This window comes from Prinia subflava, chromosome 2 (assembly GCF_021018805.1).
Source record: "Prinia subflava isolate CZ2003 ecotype Zambia chromosome 2, Cam_Psub_1.2, whole genome shotgun sequence".
Taxonomy (NCBI): domain Eukaryota; kingdom Metazoa; phylum Chordata; class Aves; order Passeriformes; family Cisticolidae; genus Prinia; species Prinia subflava.
This window is the reverse complement of record NC_086248.1, coordinates 100,304,459-100,327,210: the sequence shown is the minus strand read 5'-3', so window position 1 is coordinate 100,327,210 and position 22,752 is coordinate 100,304,459. Positions and strand designations below refer to the sequence as shown.

At 39.9% G+C, this 22,752-nt stretch overlaps 1 protein-coding gene across 1 annotated transcript in view; it reads left to right on the top strand.

The window, feature by feature from the left end:
• The window catches only part of NRXN1 (neurexin 1), a 460,909-nt gene that overhangs the window by 37,789 nt on the left and 400,368 nt on the right, over window positions 1–22,752 (top strand). Inside the window, exons 3-4 of the mRNA XM_063391213.1 lie at window positions 5,922–6,360; window positions 15,389–15,772. Coding sequence (XP_063247283.1) covers window positions 5,922–6,360; window positions 15,389–15,772 — 823 coding nt within the window. The remainder of the gene's footprint in view (window positions 1–5,921; window positions 6,361–15,388; window positions 15,773–22,752) is intronic.

The following is a 22,752-nucleotide window of genomic DNA, read 5'->3' as shown; positions in this document are numbered from 1 at the left end:
TCCTGACCTCCTAAAACAAGACTCATTATAATGGTTTTCTTCTTTCTACCTTAGGCCAAAAAAATTCTGTGGAAAGGATGTCTGATTTAAAAAAATCTACTTGTTATGTATAAAACTATAAACAGCACAACAAGCAGAACAAAACAAATAATCATACTGTATAAATAATATGTTTGCCTTACAAAAGCCCAAATAATATTTTGCAAAAGTTTAAGTGTTTGCACTCCACAGTTTTTGATACTCAGACTGGACAGGAAGAAGAAGCAGCAGAATGTGAAACTCCTAGATATATGCTTCAAGGAATTTGTTGTACTGTAGTGCTTTTTTGTTTTTATTTTTGTTTGTTTGTTACTTAGATCAATTAAGTCAAAGGGTTTTTTTGAGCTGAATCTTGCAGGGCTGTTTCCCAGACCATATTAATTGATCTAAAATAATGCAACAAAATGCACATGCTATTATTTTCTCCAGGTGTTTATGTATCCATGCCATGGAACCCTATCCTGTTGTCCTTGGGCTTATCTCTCACTTAGTAAGACTCTAGAGTTTTGATTTGGTGCTCAATGACTCCCTTTTTAAACATCCTCTCTACCACCCCCACCACATTTGCACAAATGTTGAGCTCAGGATAATGAAAATCACTTGAGGAAGAATAAGTTAGTCCCTTGGAGCATTCAATATACTCTTTATATTTTTCTCTATGTTCAGAAAACAAATCTGGTTTATGATGCAGAGGTTTGAATAGCTGTTGTCATTCATGTTGTGTGGTTTCACATTGCGCTCAAAAGTGAACCCCGTTGCAAACATTTGAACTTGGGCTTCTTAAATATTCTGTAAGTAGTCTGTAGTTTATTGCATTCCTTGATATGTTCATTTTGGAGCTTGAAAATGCATGGAAGCATATTAGCAAAATGACAAGACTCCTGTGAGAAGCTGACGTTCCCAGATGAGTTCAAAACGATACAGCAGGTTCTAAAAAAACCATGGTAACTGTTAGTGGCTAGTTTTGCAGTTGGATTTCTGGGGAATATGTACTGTGTACACCAAGTAGTTCTCAAAGAGCATGGAAATTTTAGAGGCTGGTAATGCAAGCTGACAAAATTGCCCCAGACCTCCCTTATTGTAAGTCTCATTGTTACAGTTTCTGACATCAGCAAATTCCCTCCTGGCTGACACCACTTTTCAGGGAAATCTGTATGTTGGCACCTACCTGAGCCATTTTGGATGATATTAATCTCCGTTTTTGAGAATTAACTGTCATTGTAAGCCACAGGTGATACAGGTTTCACAGAAATATGAGAATATGAAAGAACTGTTTTATGGTAACAAAGATTTATGTCATCCAATTTTTACAGATTTTGATATTGGGTTCATCCATTTATTCAATTTGTATTTGAATTGAATTGCAATAGAAAATTATTTTACCTCATCTCCCAGTTAAGTAAATAGACACGTTTTTTGGAGCAAGGTCGTAGTGGTAGGTGCTCTGAAATCCTGGGTTGTCTTTGATTCTCAAGGAAACCTAGATTCTGCAAATCAGGTGATGTCATCAGCTTCTTGAGGATCATCTTTGGTTTTAAGAGTGTAATTTGAAATAAATGCTTCATAACAATTTAAAGGATTTTTAATCACAGTGGTGGAAAAGCTATTGCTGGCAGAGGTGGTCAGTATTTTGAAATATTTAAGGGTAATGACCTTTCTTCATTCATACTGTTTTATGTGGAAAGGGCTACACTTTGAATTGAAAATAGTGTTGCAATCTGGATTCTTTCACACCTTTCATGGTTTTAAATCTCATTTGATAGGGTCACTAGAAAGAATGGATAGAGTTCTCTTTATTTTTTTTAACGTCTAAAAATTTCTTGACTTATAAATTTGCTAATTAAGACGTTACAGATTTAGGATACATCCCTAATATGAATTTATTTTCTTTTCCTTCACCTTTTCTCTGGGTCATTCATAAATTTGCACTTCTTTGCACTTCTGGAGTTCATTGCATTGTAGTGTCCCAGCTTGCAAGAAATCTATATATGATATATCTTTGAGAAGCTGGAATCAATTTAGGTTGTGCTCCAAGATGAGCACAAAACACATTAAAGAGAGTGCTGAGCTTATGTTAATAATTGCTGTCTCAAAGTTGGACTTATTTGTTAAGACACAGCCCAGTGATATTGCAAGTTACCCAGCATGTGGTTGGCCTAGATGGTAGCAAAGGAAGCCTGGATCTTGACTGTAGAATGTTCTGTCCTGTCTCTCTTAGAAACGAAATTTATTCCTCACTTTGGATAGCTTGGTTGGAAATTATATGGGGTATTGCTAACTGCTGCATATTTCTTGGGAATTTAGGTGACCTTTTGCAGTTCTAAGAACAAGGCAATTATATATTTTAAAGACTGAGGTCTTAAAATTCACTTTATCTTAACAGGAAAGAAAGAGTGAACACAAGTCATATTCAAGGTGCTCTTGATGGCATGATACAAGTCCCTGAGGGCTGGCAGTTTCATGTGCAGGAAACTTAGATTTTTGCTCAGGCATGAAAGTGAGTGCAAGAGCAAGCTAAAATCCAGGCCCAACCCAATGGATGCCAGGACAGTGACTGGTGGGCTGTGTGGGAGTAAAAGTGGAGGAGACTCCAATATTTCTCCATTGCAAATTCCCTTCACTTGACTAATTGTGGATCCGTGTCTCTAAAGCAAGGAGAATGTACTGAGTTAATGTTATGTGCTGTGTTCCTCAGATGGAAACAGCAGGTAATATAACCCCTATTAAAAGCATGTTTATCCTTATGTACCCAGAAGCAAAAGAAAATAATTAAAAGGCAAAATAATGGATAAATCAGTAAGTTCTTTGTACCCTAGAGGCTGTTGCTTCTGAAGCATGTACCTTCATGAGTTATAAAGCAGATATTAGTCTCAGAATTATTCCTTACTGTTCAGTATTTTTCCCAAAATTTAATGACAACATATTTCTGTGAACATACTGTTTTTCTCCTTTTTGCTGTGCTTCACTGATGGCTGAGTACATTTTTCATGAACAGGGAGAAGGGTAAGAATCTCAGCATAACACCAGGAAACAGACTCCCAAATGCAAGCTGTGTTCAGTTAGTAGTTTACAAGTCTTTTTGATTATGGCTTATATATTCCTGTTTTATTAATAATTATCAATGATAATTCAGTTCAAAATTTTCCTTTTAGTAAATGAACATAAGCACATTCTAAAACTTAGAACATATGCACTCTAAAACATAGATAAAGGCTTTATTAAAGTTTCCCCTCAACGTACATAATAAAATGCAGTAGCTGTGAAGTTTCAGTTGTGTAATATGGAAGCATGAAATTGTCATTTAAAATATTTAGGGATTCCAAGAGTGTTTTAATATTGGTGGCATAAAATTGACAATATTTGTCACTATTATTAAAGTGTTCTGGCAACATTTCCCTCATGCATTATATATGAAGTTAATTAAAGACCTGGTGACAAGTTCTTGAGAAAACCTTTTCACTTTGCCCGTTATGTTCTTAAACTATATTTATTAGAAATTGTAATTTCTGAGTTGGCAAATTATTTCAGATCATAGTAAACTGTTTTAGACTTCAAGGAAAACCTAACTTTCCTTTAGTCTGCTGAGTTTTTTAACATAGCTATTAATTCCTAATTGTAATATTCAGTCAACCAGTTTCATAAAGGTTGGACAGTTTGATTTGTCCATAAACAAATTTGTCCATCTTTGTATATTTAGTCACCTTGTCCTGGAACCTGCTCTTGCTCAGCACTCAATTTAAGATCTCATTCTTTTTTGCCATATTTACTTACATTGCCACCAAGCAGGATTTAGTTTTAATAAGAGACCATTTTTTTCTTTTTTATTTATTGCATTCTCTGGCAGTGTTTAATGCCTTTCAGTCTAATCCAGAAAGGTTGCCCCTGTAACTTCTTCAAATGAAGCAGGAGCTGTCCTGAATCCCTCTTGCCATAGAAAGTGGTCAATGCTTCATGAGACCACATATCTCTAAGTAACCTCCCAGGCTTCTTCCTCTTCACTCTGAAGACAGAAAGCCACCCCAAAGGGAGGTCACTTGCATGTGCGTACTCTGCAGTGCTGTTCTAAACTCCTTTGTGGAGTCTGTGAAATCTCAGGTGTTGTGGATGTATTTCATAAATGGAAATATGGAACCTTACTATCTAAATATTACAATTTAGTCCAATTATATTCACTTCTGATGTCTTCAATTGAGGAACACGTTGTCTCTGTTGCAGAGTACTATTTCTGCTGTCAGCAATCCACAGTGAGGTTTATCTGTTGCCTTTGGAGACAGAGCTCTCATGAGAACAACACTACTCGTACTCCATCCTGAAATAAAATGAATAGGCTTATTTATTAACTTCTAGGATACATTTTATTATTGTAGCATAATTCTGACAAGCCTTATGATGAAATTTGCACTATGGATAATGATATAATTGGAATGAACAAAATTCTTACTGAAAAACGATGTCACTCTGTCAATCATTTCCTTTTCCTTTATCTTTAAACATCATTTTTCAATAGCAACTATCACTTGTGGGGTATGGAATCTTAGATTGTGTAAATGCTAGTGCTTTGATTTCTGACTGTAGCACATCTCTGCAGTTCATCCACTGTATTTTCACCTTACTGGGTGTCAGAGTGGGCTTCTCGTGTGTTCAAACTAGGTCTCAAGAAATTAATCCAATAGCCCTATCCTAAGTATTCAGTAAGCACTTTCTAACCCCCCACAGGGATGTAAAGCCTAAACCAGTGATGGGTCTTCTGAGAAGTCCTAAACTACACTGCATAGTTGGAACACTGGATCAAAGCCAGATGTGATCTGTCCCTGAATGGTGCAGATCTGTAAATGAGGAAACCTCAGCACAAAGTTCTTGGTTTTGCTGAGCTGTTGCTTTTTCTCCAAATTGCTTTTTAATGTACAGCTTAACTGTAGAAACAGAGAAGAAAGTTTTAGCTTCTGTCGCTATGGTTTTGTATTCAGCCCTTCAGTGGTATTTTAGCTTGAGTGTATAATTTATTGCACAATTAAAAGTATTGACAAAACACTTGTGCATGCCTTTGGTATTGGGGAGTTAATTTCAGCAGCTCTTGTATTATGGATAGCTGAGAAAGAGCAGCAATTTGAGAAAACACTAATAAACATTAGAACCCTGGGAATGGTTGCATCATGACAGGCTTCTTGGACCAAGTTAAAATGTGATTGGAAGCAAGAATATTTGCTGCAGAGATCAACTGGATTTAAAACTAATATTGTCTTTAATTTTTATTGTCTATAATCAGAAAAGTCTTCAGTCAGGAAAAATACATAAATTGGTTTTTTTTTTAATCAAATTGTACGGGCTGAAAGGTTTTCCTGGTTTTGCCTGTTTTGATCTGTTATGATAATAGTTTTCCTATCTTATATAGCCTCATGAATTGCATGAATGTTACTAATCCTCAGCCCCAAGGACAAACTGAAAAGATGTTAAATTATGAAGTGTCTGTCCTTGGTATATTTTCTGTATATGAACAGAAGAATTAAGACACTGACAAAGGGTTTAGAGGAAAAAGAAATCTGATACTTCTTTATAATAGCAGAATGGCTGTGCAGAGAAGGCTTTTAAGTAATCAAGGCCACACAAGCTAATTTGCAACTCATAGTATAAATTATGTTCAGATTCTTTCAGATTGTTAGAATTAACTCCAGGGATATTTTTAGAGCAACTTTGTTTGGTTTAATGAAAACAATTATTAAATCATTAGTCAATGGAAATAGTTATTTCATCTTGTTTGTATGTAAATTATCATACTCATATATCATCACCATTATCCTTTAAATAATGTGCCTATTCAGGATTATGTCTCTTTGGTTAAAGTGGTCAGGTTTCTCTGAGTAACTCCTTTGCTTTGCTTGCAGGTTGTGTATAAAAATAACGATGTCAGGTTGGAGCTGTCTCGACTTGCCAAGCAAGGGGATCCTAAAATGAAGATTCATGGGGTTGTAGCATTTAAATGTGAGAATGTTGCAACCTTAGATCCAATCACATTTGAAACACCAGAGTCTTTCATCTCTCTGCCAAAGTGGAATGCCAAGAAAACAGGCTCAATATCATTTGACTTTCGTACTACTGAGCCAAATGGCCTGATTCTTTTCAGTCATGGCAAACCAAGGCACCAGAAAGATGCCAAACATCCACAGATGGTGAAGGTTGATTTTTTTGCCATTGAGATGCTTGATGGCCACCTCTACCTACTGTTAGACATGGGATCAGGTACTATAAAAATAAAAGCCTTGCAGAAGAAGGTGAATGATGGTGAATGGTACCATGTGGATTTTCAGCGGGATGGGCGGTCAGGTAAGTTCCTTTTGTTTGCATTCAGAATGGTTTTTCTTCTGTATCTGAGAGAATACTGAGTGCATATTGATGTTGCCACAATTAGAGTTGGACATCGTCTGAAAAATAAGGAAAATATAAGTAGTCATTACTTTCAGGTGCCAGAATACAATAATTTGCTGAGTAAAATATCTTATGTTAATATTATTGGATAATCAAGTACTTAATCTTGCAAGTAAGTGTGTTGTGTGATTGGAAAAACAACAGTAATCTCCCTCTGTGCTTGCTTACATCAAATAGCTGAAGTGGCAAGTTTCAAGAATGAAAATAAAGCAAAAAAGGAATTACTGAAAATAATCCCCAACATGGGGAATAGCTGCCCCTCAGAAACAACACAGATATTCCAATCATGTCAGCAGATCTCAGTGTACTTAAATGATATGCTAATAAATGTCTAACAACACGTATCAGCAGAAATGGAAATAACTGACTTGCTGTGTTCTATCAGTGTCATTCATATTCTGGAGTAGCTTACTCAAAAAATTATCCCACTGAAAAGTGCTAAAGAATTCATAAACTGTTCCTCATGCTACTGAAATTTAATGTGGCTTAAAGTACATTTATTCAGTGAATTGTCAATGTGTATCAGTTCATCTCATCTTGAGTATATATCTTGTCTTAAGCAAATAATCAATATACATCAATTTAAGGACAGCTCTCTTCTACAGTGACTTTCTTGTACTTCATGCCAGAATTTGGGGAGGAAGGGGACAGGGAATGTACTGAGTCTGTAATTCAATCTTTAACATCTTCTGATCAATAAAAGTTAAAACCTGAAGTTTATGTATGTTCTAAAATTGAGTGTTGAATAATGTAACTCCACTTCTTTTGGATTTTGCGGGATTTTCCCCAATTTATTCCTTCTGGTGACTCCCTTTCCATAGCTTGTATTTATAATTCCTTTATGAAACTTAACTCTCAAAAAGGTTATCATTTTATGACTTAACTTCTTGCTACACACAAATCAGACTTTAGATCAAGCAAATCTTAGATGAAAGTTTAAATTGAAGATTTCAGTCAAATCCATGCTGAAAAACAGACCAAATTTAATTGACCTACACTATGATTATGAAAAATAATTATTTGATTCCTGGGCAGTGCAGCTTCAAATTCTAATGGTACAGATTGATTTTCTTATTATAACAGGTCAATGGGTCATTTACATTTCTTGAGATTAAATAAATCTACCAAACAAAAACAAATTAAACCCAACCAAACAAAAACCAAACCAAACCAAAACACAAACAACAAGGAAAAAAACCCCTAATTGATCAACAAAGCACAACTTCTCAAAATCTTCAATTGGGATTGAATATCCCACAGTTATATTATTTGTACTACAGTTTTCATTTCAGACTTTCTTCTTAAATGCTGTTTCCATGATTTATATGAGTCAGTAAATCCTGTAATAATCATGCCTATGGGACTGCTGAAAGCAAAGTTTATTCTTACATCTAAAGCCAACAGATCTATAAAGGAATTAAATAAATGTATAGCAATTGTTTACATTTGAACATAAGTTCTGCCCTTACATTGCTTCACAAAAAACGTGACTGACAAGTGCCATTAAGAGAGTTTAGGACATGCTCTAATGCCTCAAAACTGTTGATGGAAATCAGCAGTAATGTGGAGTAATTTCAGAAAGCAAAACTCTCCTGTTGATCAGGATTGCACGTTATTTTTAAGTAGAATTATAAATAATCAGTTTAATCCATCTGATGATTTGCCAATGATCAAGAAAAGTGAAATTTATGTAACCCCCTTTGTCAATGATGAGAACTAATCATAATACCTATTAACTCTAAGACTTTGAACTATTACCATGAATACTGAATAAAATATGCAGGTTTATGAATTGCCAAACTGAATTTTAACTACAATCTCAAACAGAATCAAAGTTTTTCTGTTATTCTAATACAAACAATAATAGTTTATGGTAGGAGAAGTACCAATAACACTGGCAGTGCTTTTGTCTTCATGATGATAAGATCTGGTTATTAAAATTATTAGAGAGATGCCTCTGTCTGAATTAAGGTGAAGACGAGACTGTGTGCCAATGTAAAAAATATGGATTTTAAGTAGCAGTAAATGTGATATAGAGGGAAATAGAAAGAAATAGTAAAAATGGGGGGATGTGGGGGGGGGGTGTGTATTTGCACACTTGATTCTAACCAGGCCCTCGCTTCCATAACCTTCTCCCTATCCCTGGGTGCAGTTTTACTCTATACCTCCAAAGCTACCTGTCCTCATTTCCACCTTTTGAAAGCTTCTTTTTTTGTTCTGAATTTGCTCAGCAGCTCCTTGCCCCTCCATGGAGGCCTGCTAGCATTTTTGCCCAATTGCCTCCTTGTCGGGATGCATTGCGTCTGAGCTTGGGGAAAATGATCCTTGAATACCAGCCAGCACCCTTGGGCCCCTCTCCCCTCCAGGGCTCCTAACCATTGGACTCCACTGAGTAGTGCCTTGAAGAGGCCAGAGTCTGCTCTGTTGGAATCCAGGGCAGTGAGTTTGCTTCCTGCCCTCCTCGCGGTCCTGAATATCTCATCCCCCTCCTCCTCATGGTCACATTATGCATGTTGGTATGTTCCACCCATGAAGAATAAAATTCACTTTACCATTTCAGGATGTTTTTTGGTTTCTTTTTTCTAGCCCAGACCAAACATACTGGAAATCACATAAGTTTTCACTAGCTTTTCTTCAGAATTTTCATATAACTGAATGCATATGCCTTTTAGAGAAAAAAAATGTTTTACTGATACTTTCTTGTTGCCACTGGCAGCATATTTCCCTAGCATAAGAGAATCTTCTGTTAATGAATAAGTAGCTCAAATAAACTGTGGTATTTTTTTTCCTTAAATTTAGTTTGGTGTCTTGCAACCTTTTGCTCCTAGCCTTCAAATCCAATGCAAAGTGGTTCTCTCCTGTAGTAGAATGCTGTGACATTTCTCAAGGAGCTTTGCTAATTTCCTTGACTTTCATATTAGCTGGATCAGCAAGTACTAGATTTATTTCTCATTCTTTGCTCTCTTCCAGACTCTCAGTCACAGTGACCATCCACTCTAAATTACTGACTTTGCCTTTGTTTGCCTGGGAGGTGGAGGGGACAGGGAGATGCAAGGAATGAGAACATATTTTTAAATTATAGTCAACAAGGCCCCATTTGCTAGTAATTCTGTCAATCCACTCAGATTTTGAGAGATGAAAGGAAGAGAGATGATACCTTTTAATTTCCTTTTGCTGAAAGAAGTTTTAACCTGTTATCCTTGTTTTCACCCTAGAATCCCATCCTGTTTCCCATAAGACTTACTTTGAGTCCTTTCTTACCTAAAAAGAAGATAATTTGTAGGACAGGGTTCCTGAGACCTTATTAAGTTAATATTTAAGGGTTAGATAAAGAGAAATATTCATAAGATATTCTCCTTTGGTCCATCTTTCTTGCTAGGTGTGCAGCAGTGCTACCAACTGCTGTGTCCTGAGTTCCCTCTCAGTACTCCTGAACTCTATGTCCTGAATTTGTGGGAAGGACCATAGATCCAAAACTGCCTGATATGTGTCCTGTCTTGGCCATGGGCTGCATGCTGCATGCAGTCCTCAGCACAGCTATTATATTGTGTTTTAGCACAGAAGATGTATTTAGAGTTAATACCTTGCTCTGATTTTTCAACATTTCTCAATAAGCAGATGTTTTTTCACAGGCACAAAAAGCAGCTAAAATAGGCCAGGTCAGGTAAGCAGAGAGATGAGAACAGTTGCAGTAGCTGCACTTAAAAATCTTCATGTTTAGCTGATCAGGAGAGAGACAAGATTTAGAAATATGATTTAGTTTCTTATACACAGTTTTAGGAAAAAGTAAATTGCTGAAATAATGAATATGATTGGAGAGGCTCATTAAGTCATACCTAAGGGAAATGTTTGTCTGTTCTGCTCTTAACAGTACTGCTAACTCTGCAGAAAAGAAGAATTACAAAAAAAAAAAAAAAAAAACCACAAACCCAAACTAAATAAAAATCATGAAGCAGCTGTAAGGGTGTTTGCTCACTGTGTTTCTGGTAACACAGTAAGGACAGGTTTAATACCGGTTTTCTGAGACTTAAGTATTCGATTTTTTTTTTTAACTGTTTGCTATATGCAAGGATAACCATGCAAATTATTTTTTAATTAAACCACCATTCATCCTTTGGAAACCACCATTACATAATGAAGTCAGGGAGGACGCTTACTCTTTTTGTCAACCTCCAATTTTGTAGGGCAGCTTAAGGCACAATGTATCAACACCTGTTCATATGTAGGTAGTATTTAAGGGCTGAGTCACTGAAATTTTGAACTAAAGTTAGTTTCAGCTTGAATACCAGAAATCATTTCTAGAGTATGTAATTAGAGCTTAACTATAATCTACATCTCACTGTAAGTAGTGCTTTGTTGATGTCCATTACACATGTGGTTGCAGGGTATTTTTTTTCCACAGGTACTCTTCTACATAGTGCTTCACACATCCTTGCAACCTTTTAAGAACAGCCAGATGTACATGGTCCTATTTCAACAGATATTAATAGTTTTCATACTTGGGAAGATGGGTTTGTATTGAATTTTTAAGGAATATTATTTCAATGATCTGCAGCTTCCTTGGCTGATCTGCATCTTTCTTAGAGTCCAAGATAAAACTTAACCAATGCTCAGCCAAATGATACAATAGGCTGCTCTGTAACCCCCAATATATTCCCCTTTTTGCTTGCATGTGTTATCGTTGACTTGTCGACTCATCCTTTCAAGGACTTCTCACTAATCAGTTGTCCTTTAAGTCAATCATTCTTGCTGAAAACCATAACTTCATTAGTATTTCTCAAACTGCTTTTCCAATACAGAAAGAAGTTTCTGAGTGTTGAATTGCAGGTGAAATGATGCAGAATCAAAGCAGCTATAGGCCATTTCAGGACACTTAAATTTATGCCCAATTTCTGGAGATAAGAAATGCTACTCGTTTTTAGAATCTGAAGCTAGATCTTGATTTCCCAGACTATGTAAGTCACCCTATACCTTCCTGTCTTTGTCTTTCCCTTTTACTTCTTTGACGTAGGACAAACCACATGCTGTCAGCACTCTTCCTTGGCTTTCTTATTCTGATAGAAATATGAAAATTATTTCCTACTTTGAGTCTTAAAAAACTTTGCACAGAAGCTGCTTGTTTCCTGGAAGGCATTATGGCTCTTTTCAAAGAAGTGGTATCACTACTTATCTGGTTTTGGGTGCTGTTATGAAAAGACAGAAGTTTAAGGATGGTTCTTACTCCAGAGATGTTACAATTTAAAGTTACAGTTTTATCTCTTGAGCATCCTGTGCTCTTCTAAATCTGCCAACTCGTCCTCATATCTGTTGTCTCTAGGTTATTTTGTTAAACAAGATATGTCCCATTCTTTCCTCTTTTAAAATCTGTCAATTCAGTCTTGAGAATGACATTACAATATCTTTATAGAGGAATTTATTAACCCTTTAAATGCTGGCCACGTAAAACATTTGCATGATCCATTAGCTCCCCTTTCTTCCTCTGTGGAAAGTGATATCCCTTCACATTCATAAGCAGAAACATCTGAATGGATTGGAGTACACTCATGATTCAACACAAAAATTCTTTTTAATCTGCCTCTAATTCCCAGAGAATGTAGAATTGAAGTCTATCAAAGGAGGTGTGCATCACTGTTCCCTATTTCTGTGGTAGCTTCTGCCATTATTATCAGGGCCAACTTGAGACAGTTTCAGTAGTTTCCCAGAAACGCAGAAAGTTTCCCTCAAGAAAAATAACAGACTTTAAAACAAAAACAAAAACAAACCCAAACAAACAAACAAACAAACAAAAAACCCCAACAAAACGAAGAAAAACAAACACCAAGAAACCCCACAGGAAAACAAACAAACCCAAACCCCTGCAAAAAACTAGAAAAAAACCTCATTCTTCCCCTGCCCCAAACCTCACCAAGACAAAAGAGCATGTGCTACCTCTGTCTCAGCTCTGGGTGCACTGTGAATCCAAAGGTGTTTATGGAACCATTGTTTATTTTCTGCAGGCCTATGTTCTATGAACTTGAGTTCTGCATTTTGTAGTAGGAGCCTTAAAAGGTCCTGTAATTTTTGCCATATTTTGGAATATTTTTACATTCCCTTATTTTACTTGGAATTTTTCTTTTTTCACCTGTGTTTACAAAGCAAGTAGTGAATAAAAATTGTGTTGTCTGTCAGAGATACATAAAAGGTAATTTGGATATCACAAGCAGTGATGGCTGTGTTGTTGGCCTGTCATGTTTTTCTACCCACAGTCATTAGATGCCATGATTGCAATAAGGTTTCAGAGGACTTCTCACACAGAGTATTATACGGGGTTTCATTTCTTTTACCTGGGAAGGTAAAAAGTTCATTTCTTTAAGAAGCTGTTGACATCTATTCAAAATAATACTTAAGCTCTCTTTGGAGTAATCCTTTGTGACACAGAGAAGAAAAATTTCCTGCTTCAATCTATCACTTTACTATAATTCACAGTCAACCAGTTTCCCTTATCATTCACCTTCCTAAGCCTTCTGTGCTTGCAAAGCTTCCATTTGGAACACAGAGCAGCAGCTATACTAGCAGAGATTTATCTGTCTTTTCCTGTGAGCTGAAAGTAATCAAGACCAGTAGATTTTTATTTTTTAATAGAAAAGGAGTTCTAGGATTCTTTGTTAATGTCTTGAAAATATAAATATCTTTGTCCAGCAGAAAGCAGCACTGTTCACACATTGGAGCTCTCTGTTGGAGGCTGCAGATGAGTTAACTTGTGTGGGTGCACAAGTGGGTGCTGCCTGAGCATGGGTTTAGAGGGTTTGGTCCTAAATTAGCCTATACATCAACAGATGGCAGCAAGCAACAATAGCAGTGAGAAACACTGTGAGATCAAGTACAATTTATATGTACAGTGTCTCTAATGTTTTTAAAGATGAAAAGATCTGTTGTCTGTTAGCCGTCCTTCCTGATACCCTAGGATGCTCTCTGAAAACTCTCTCTTGGTTTGACAGGTCATTCACAGGTGTCCTTGTCTGATGTCACTGATTAATCAAATCAAATCTGAAAATGTTTATGCTTGCATGCCTAAGGTCAAACCTATAGCAAGCATTCCATCTGAGTGCCAAGTTCTGCTTCTAGAAGCTGAGAAGCAACAACAAATTTTTAGAGTTAGCAAACCGTAATCATCTTATCAGTTTTCAACAGATGGAAGTTTGGAAGAAAAAGTATTTTATTTCAGCATGCCTATTTCTTACTTAATTTCTTGAAAGTTCACTTTTATATCTATGTGATTATTCAACTGAGACAGAAAACATTTCTTATAATACATAAAAGGGAAAACTGACATCATCCTCACTCTCTAAACATGCTTATAAAGTGCAAAAATGCTATATAAACCTTTGTTTTATCTTGTTCTCTTCTGATAGTAGGGAGACTGTGGTATCCAGCTCTTATAAAATCCATATGTCTCAAGTTTGACCTCCTGATACCTTTATCCTAAACAGCTTTTACTAACAATCCAAATTCTTTAGATATTCATTCTGTCAGTGCTGTTGAAGTTAACCTACTGAACTGACAAAAAAACCAGAAAAACCAAAGCTTCCACAGGAGTCCATTACTAAAAGAGAAGCCTATATTTTAGGCTGTTCCCAAGTAAGAGAATGATCTTTTTCTGACCTGCTTTTGTTTGCTTAAAACTCACACTTTATTATGTATGCTGTGTAAAGTGTGAATTTTTTCTTACGCACAACTCCTACCAGAGTGGAAGAATGTTTGGTAATCAGCGTTATCTTCTGGAATCTTTTTCAGGCTAACAGTGGAGATGGTGAATCATGTTCACTTTGTATACATATGTATGCTAAATTCATCATGGTAAATGCAACTCTTCATTTTTTTGTCATCACTAATACACTTGCAATGTTATGCTCAGCAGATAACAGTGTTGCATGATATGACTGATCATTATAATAATTTTTTGACCTATGTAACATTTTGTACCCACGTAGAGTGATAAGGAATCACTTCTCTGAAGATATACATGAAGATTTTTTTTTCCAAATGATTTTACTTAGAAATAAAATTAAAGTTGGCATAAGTATGCTCTGTGACTGCATGTACTAAATTTGTTTTTCTGCTTATTCAAATTGTAAGTGTTGCACATCTCATTATTTTAAACAAAGTACCACCAAAAAAAGGTTCTTTGCTGATGAATAAATTTTCTTTGTTCAGACGCTTCAGAAAGAAAACTCTATTTTAGGTTCAATTTTGTTTGTTAAATTTTTAGACTTAAATGGAAAGGATATTTCTGGTTTCCTGAAGGCCTGTATACATCCTCTCTCACTCTCATTGTAACATGCACACATTCCAAGATAAGTGTCAGAGGCATTGGTTTTCCCTCCAGGACCACATCACGTCCTTCCTAATTATTGCCTGCCTGGCAGTTGATGAGAGCATTTTCCTTCTGCACTTGAAGGAAAAAAATCTTACTTAAAGCCCACTGGAAATGGTGAGAGTCTTTAAAATACTTTGGGCCCAAACCAAAGGCTCAAATTTGCCTCCTAGGTTACAACCTATCAATGCTACCCTGGTCTTAAGGCTTTGAAACACATATGAGGGAGTGAAGATATTTTTGTTGTTGTTGCACAATGAGGATGTTTCTGACAATAACTATAAACTACATTCCTCCTGTACCTATGAGATTGGTAAGGTGATTTTGACTGAGATTTTTTATATTATGCTCATGCAGTGTTGTGCATAAAGGTTTCTTAGATCATTAACTTCCTGACTACATTGCAATTGAAATACTGAAGTGTATCTATGATTCTATAGCTCTAAAAATAAAATACCTCTGCTTCACTTATAGCTGTTTGCCAGGAGCTAACATGACATGTAGATGAATGAGTGAAAAAAGCAGCACCAAAATCAAATATCTTGAAGATCACACATTTTATTGTCTTTACAGGGACGATATCTGTGAACACGTTACGTACTCCATATACTGCACCAGGGGAAAGTGAAATCCTTGACTTGGATGATGACTTGTATCTTGGAGGCTTACCAGAAAACAAAGCAGGCCTGGTTTTCCCAACAGAAGTGTGGACGGCGCTCCTCAATTATGGATACGTTGGCTGCATTAGAGATTTATTTATTGATGGTCAAAGCAAAGATATTCGACAGATGGCTGAAATTCAAAGCACAGCTGGAGTAAAACCCTCATGCTCAAGAGAAACTGCAAAGCCTTGCCTTAGCAACCCCTGTAAAAACAATGGTGTGTGCAGGGATGGGTGGAACAGATATGTGTGTGATTGCTCTGGCACAGGGTACCTTGGCAGATCGTGTGAAAGAGGTAGGTTCCATGAGATTTTATATATTAAAAAAAGCACAACAATATAATAAACAAAATCATGTACAATGATTAAAAATGCTAAACTACCAATAACTGTCCTCAGGCAAAAACAGCATCCCTGATTTCACTTGATGTGAGGTGGAGCCCTGCTCCAGATTCAAAGCAGTAATTCTAGAGGAAAGATCTTAGGGGAGACTCTAAGGTGCATGAAGAAGTATTCGGTGGCTATGGCAGAGAGTCAGTACTGCTGAATATCTCCTAGAAAATGCCTGCTTTTGTGTCCCATCATACATTGCTGAGTTCTGAAAAGCCTTGTGAAAGCAATTTTAAATATTATTGCATTGCTAGGATGCCTTGGAGTGGCTGCCTAGAACAGCCAGGCTAGACAAAGAGAATAAAGTGGGTACTTGTTGAAGGCCTTCAACAGATACATCTTGGGCAACCAAAAGCCCTCCAGAGGCTACACCCAAGATGGACAATGGTCATGAGTTTTTCAGACAGATACAAGTTTCATCCATTTACATATCAGGGGTTAATCCTCTGGTTACAGCTTCAGGTAATGAAGTCATATCACCCCAGTTTGCTCCCTCCCAGTTCACTTTTGTTTATACTTTTCAGGGCCTGAGGCTGTAGGGTGTTCTTGGGTTCCAGGCCCAGAGGAATTCTTTTGTCTGACCAAAGTGTGAACACTTTATATGAAGTTTAGAGTTATGCACTAATGCAGCACAGGATTTGAAAAATATAAAGGCTAAAATATTAAGGCATCTGCTAAATTGTCATATTCTAGTTCCAAACTGAGGTCTTATTCTCTGCCTATTTGTGTCAATATTAGTATATAATTAAATTTACTTTTGAATCCCACAATGTCACTTAAATCCATGGCCAGAACTTCACCCATGAATCAAAGCAGAAGAGTCAGTAGGAATTCATATTTTTTACTTATCTCTTTTTGAAAGGAAACTAAGGAAACTCTCTGTAGTTATCTAAAATATCTGAATATTCCTCTTACCTAGAAAAGGTAACAGTGAAGTTCACAAACTCCTTTTATGTAATTGAAAAGGTGGCAAAGAAGGCAGATGTTGAGGTTAGTTAACAGATAGAAAACTCTGGTATTTAAATGTGCTAGTAAAAGATTTTAATATAAGTAAGTAAACGATAAAAATAAATGTATTTAATATTTTAGGTTTTTATTTTTTATTCTTATGGGAGTAGAAAGTGTTTTAATGCCAGGAGTTGTATTTTTTCATCTCACAATTGGTACAGTATTTTCTTCAGGTTTGTCTTTAATCTGAAATCTAAACTGTTACATCCCCCTGGGGAAATGGTTTCTTCTCCCTCAGGGACCCCTGGAACTCCTGTCATGTAGTCTGACCCTTCCTTCCCCTTCTGACCCCATTGGCTGTGTGCCAGCTAGCCCCTCCCTCAGAGACCCTAAGATAAAGGGTCCCCTGTCCCCCGGGAGCGCTCTCTCTCCTGGAACATCAACCTGGAATAAAGCAGCAGAAAGGGTGAGAGCCTCTTTTGAATCCTTATCCTGTCTTTCTTGATATAATCCTCCAAGGCCTGAGAAGGGCTGAGCTAGCTGAGACCCTTTGAGGGGAATAGAGGTTTTATATCAATTGACGCCCAAGTGGGTATTAATATAGAAACCCATGCGGAGCTGGAGACCTTTCATGGTCTTAAAAGCTTTTTGGGAAGTTCAATTACCCTAGGCACTTTGGCCACATGTTGTAGCTATAGGTGAGTAGGGATAAGCTCGTAGCTTGTGGTTGCCCACCCACGAGTGAGCTAGAGACAGGACCTTCAGTTGCTTCTGACTCAGCAGATGATACCACGGACCAGGTAAAGTCCTCCGTTTGATCGGTACCGCAAACTGGGAGGGCGTCATTTTACCTTGCTAGTAGCAGCGGGTGGTTTTTAGGACCCTGCGGCGGGGATTTTTTTTTCTTTTTTTTTTTCTTTCGTTTCTGATTGCCGCAGCCCGCGGGCCCGTGGGGCGGCTCCGCACAAGGAGCCCTGCTTTTCGGGGAAACCCCGGCCCGGGCACGTATCCCATCGGCCAAGCAAGGCTGCGGGGACCCCCCCGGTGCCACCGGGGCTGGAGAAACGGCGCGAATAAGCGACCGCAGCCCCCGAGTTTCCCCCGCCTGTTCTCTCTGGTTATAGGAGACACAGGAGTCACATACAGCTGACTGTAGCAGCTGAAGGCTGGATTTTGAGCTAATAGCTTTCAATAATATCGAATCATGGGCTTACAGCTATCAGCTCCTCAAAAGAGTATATTAAAACAACTCCAGGACCTTTTAATTAATGTTAAAATTTCCAAAAGGCTGCAAAAACGTTTTGTTCGCTGGTTAGAACATGAATTTACTGAAGCTGAATTGCTACAGATAGATACTGTTTCTTTTTGGGATTACGTGGGTACGGTGATCACGGATAAAGTCCAAAATAATGATCACGCCGCTTCTGTATTTATCCCAATATTTTTGCAAGCTCGTAGACATCTTTTAGAGTTGAACAAACCCAGCCAGGAGCAAAAACTTACCCCATGTAATCCTCCCTCTGATCCACCTTTATACCCGGGTTTACCTTTGTCCCGGGATCCTTTTAACAAAGCCAGTTTCTCTCCTCAGGATCACGGCGGGGGGGCAGGGGCGGCCCGGGACTTCTGTGAGGCGGCAGGGTCCCTGGCAGACCCCCTCCACGTGGCTGATAACAATGGCGGCTGCCATGTGCCCCGACCCTCCCCCCACGACCCCTTCCCTCCCCAACCCCCTCCCTCTGCCCCCGCCCCCACCCCATACCCCTGTGCCAACCCCTGCTGGCCTCCGGCAGCCCCACCCCACCCCTCCTCCCACGGCCTCCTTCCCGGCTGCTGCGGCGGCTCAGAGGGGGCTGGCCCCTCCTCCCCCTGCCTCCTTCCCGGCTGCTGCGGCGGCTCAGAGGGGGCTGGCCCCTCCTCCTCCTGCCTCCCCGGCAGCAGGGAGAGGGCCGCCCCCCCCACCCTGCACGGCCACGGCGGGGGGTATGATTGCCACACGGCGGGGGGAGGGGGACAGCCTGGGCTGCCCAGCCAGCACGGACAGAGCACGCCTTTCCTTCCCCTCCCCCAAGGGACTGCTAACGCTGTAACCCCGATATCCCCAGACACGGGGGGACCGGCAGCAGCTTCCAGACCCTTGGCAAATGCAGATGAACCCATTTTCTCTGTAGCTCCAGTAGCATATGTAGGCAGGAGGCAGGGTACTCGGCAATACCAGCCCCTCTCCTACCAAGACAAGAAAGAACTATGCAAAGTACAACGTGAGTTTGGCAGGGACACCCCCATCTTTAAAGGGATGTTTAGAGCCACATTTGATTCTAATGAAATGGTTCCTAATGATATTAAGGACTTATTCAGATGTCTGTTATCTCCCTCAGAGTATGATCTGTGGGACAATATGTGGAAAAGAGCTTTAAGAACACTTTTACAGGAGATTCAGCAAAACCCTAATATGGCTAAGGACACTGAGAATAATGATATTACATTTGAACATCTTTGTGGTGAAGGTGTCTGGGCTTGCCCCGAAAAACAAACCCGAGTATTATCCAAACAAATTTTACTTAGGATTAGCAATGTTGCAGAGAAAATGTTTTATCAGCTACCATCAAGGGAAGGGAAAGGAAGTTATGTCAATGTTAAACAATTTCCTACGGAGAATTTCTTACAGTTTGTTGATCGTCTGAGGACACAGGTGGAACACCAAATACCAGATCCCGTGGTGCAGGCAGAGCTGATCAAAGAGATGGCTCAAAGAAATGCTAATGAGACCTGTCGTAGAATTATCCTCACTCTACCCTTGGACCCACCACCTACTCTGTCCCAGATGATAGAAGCTTGTTCCAGACGGGCAGAATTGTTCTGCACATCTGACAGACATCCTGGAACAACACACCCACAGCAGACAGCCCCTGCTGGACCACACCCCAGCAGGCAACAGATGCCACCAGACCAGCTGCAGCGCATCATCTGCCTCCGCTGCAAGAAACCAGGACACTTCGCCAGATCCTGCCCCCAGACGCAGAAGCAGAAGAAAATCAACAAACAAAAAAACTGAATTTACAGCGCGTGCCCGCGGTTGATACTACAACGCGCAAAGATATAAATGTAGCGGGACTCGCATTAGCAAAAGCTTCTCTCTTAAAGAAAAAGGGGGGGGAGGGCAGGTCACAGGGTGTGGGGGTGCAGAAAAATGTAAATGTTAAATGCTCAACTAACAAGGTTTGGCAGCCACTTGGCCGTTTTAGACTTGTAACTACCAAAGGTTTCCATTTCAGATCTACTGAGTGGATGGTTATAACAGTTGACCTGTCCAACATCTCACAGGACCTGACGGTTTACCACATGGGATTGGACAGTGAGTATTTTGTTATTGGGGACACAGCACACACACCCTTGGAAATTGAGATAGCTCCCATGACCATAAAGGGAAAAATAATAGGCCTCATGTTGTTGGCTCGTTGTTTGCACCCACCCTTTTATCTGATAGCGGGGCAGATTCTTGCCCAAGCCATACCGGTTCCAGCAGAGATCACAGCAGACGGTAAATCACCAGAGGTCTACTGGACAGAGGTGGTGGGGGAACCTAAACCCTCTATGATGTGCAACATTACTTGTGGATCAGAGCGCCTCCAAGTGGCGGGAGTCCTCGACACGGGAGCTCAGGTCACCGTATTGCCACAAAGCATGTGGCCTTCAAACTGGGAATTAGAGCCGGTAGCAGGCAAACTTCAGGGCATAGGAGGAATCTCAATGGCAAGGATTTCGAAAAACGTGGTGCAGATTGAGGGACCTGATGGAAAGGTGGCGAATGTCCGTCCTTTCGTAGCAGATTATAACGCCCCACTGTGGGGGAGGGACACCATGTCTCAGTGGGGAGTCCAATTGGTCATTCCTAAAACACCCCAGGATTTTTGCAAGTAGCCACTGTGGAGCGCCCTACCCACAAGTTAAAGTGGTTGGAAAACACCCCCAGATGGGTAGCACAGTGGCCTTTGAGTAAAGAAAAGCTCAAGGCGCTGGAAAAACTCGTGGAAGAGCAATTGGCTCAGGGACATATTGTGGAGACAACAAGCCCCTGGAATTTCCCGATCTTTGTGATAAAGAAACCGGGAAAGGACAAGTGGAGGTTGCTCCATGATCTAAGAGAAATTAACAAAATAGTAGAAGACATGGGACCCCTCCAACCAGGGATGCCCACTCCAACAATGCTCCCCCGAGAGTGGAAATTGGCTGTCTTAGACATCAAGGACTGTTTTTTCCAAATTCCCTTGCACCCTGAAGATGCCCCTAGGTTTGCCTTCTCAGTTCCCACTGTCAATAGACAGGCCCCAATGAAGCGTTACCACTGGAGGGTCCTTCCCCAGGGTCTCAAATCGAGTCCTTTCATATGCCAACAATATGTAGCCTCATTACTGTCTCCAATACGCGCACAGAGAAAAGAAGCCATCATCCTTCACTACATGGATGATGTGCTAGTGTGTGGCCCCAATGACTCTATACTCCAACACACGCTTGACCTAGTGGTTAAAGTTTTAACCTCTGCTGGATTTCAATTACAGGAGGACAAGGTTCAAAGGATGCCACCTTGGAAATACCTGGGCTTGCAAATCAGTGCAAGGACTGTAGTTCCACAGAGCTTAGAAATTGGCTGCAATCCAAAAACTCTAGCAGATCTCCACTCCCTGTGTGGGTCCTTGAATTGGGTAAGACCCTGGCTAGGCCTCACAAATCAAGATCTAGAACCCCTCTTCAATTTATTGAAGGGGGAGAAGGAGCTGACGTCTCCCAGGGAGCTGACCCCAGAGGCGAAGACAGCAATCGAAAAGGTACAAAAAGCCTTGTCAGAGAGACAGGCTCACCGGTGTGAGCCAAAGGTGCCTTTCCAGTTTATTGTTCTAGGAAAACTGCCACACCTGCATGGCTTGATCTTTCAGTGGATCGAGGAAGAGAGAGATTCACTGTTGATAATAGAGTGGGTTTTCCTCTCCCACCAAAGATCCAAGACCATCACAGAGCCACAGGAGCTGATAGCACAGCTGATTCGGAAGGCCAGGGTAAGATTGTGTGAATTGGCAGGTTGTGACTTTGCATGCATTCACCTCCCGGTCAGACTTTCAGAGGAGGGAAAGAACTCTCCTGAGAGATTGACCAAAGAGATGTTTGAGCATTTGCTGCAGAGCAATGCCAGTCTCCAATTATCTCTGGACAGCTACAGGGGACAAATATCAGTCCATGCCCCGTCCCACAAGTTGTTCAATGAGGAATTTCACCTTATTCCTCATGAGAAAAGGAGTCGGAGACCACTCAAAGCTCTCACAGTCTTCACAGACGCATCGGGTACTTCAAACAAGTCCGTCGTGACTTGGAGGAACCCACGGACTCAGCATTGGGAAGCTGATGTTGAGTTTGTGGAGGGATCCCCCCAAGTGGCTGAACTGGCCGCAGTGGTAAGAGCTTTTGAGAAGTTCTCAGAACCAATCAATTTGGTGACTGACTCTGCATATGTGGCGGGAGTAGTGTCCAGAGCGGAGCAGGCTGTGCTCAAAGAAATAGAGAATGAACATCTCTTCAGGTTGCTTTCAAAGCTAATCTATTTGGTTTCTCATCGACAGCACCCGTTTTACGTGATGCATGTGAGGTCACACACTGATTTGCCAGGTGAGATCGCAGAGGGGAATCGCCAGGCAGACTCCCTTGCTGCCCCAGTTGAAAAGGCACATCTCCCTGATGTCTTCCAGCAGGCAAAACTGAGTCACCAACATTACCATCAAAATGTGCCAGCCCTGATCCGACAATTCCAACTAACACGGAGCCAGGCTCGAGCCATTGTAGGTACCTGTCCGAACTGCCAGCTCCAGGTCATGCCATCGATGGGCATGGGGGTTAACCCCAGGGGCCTGGGCAGCTGTGAGGTATGGCAAACAGACATCACACACAT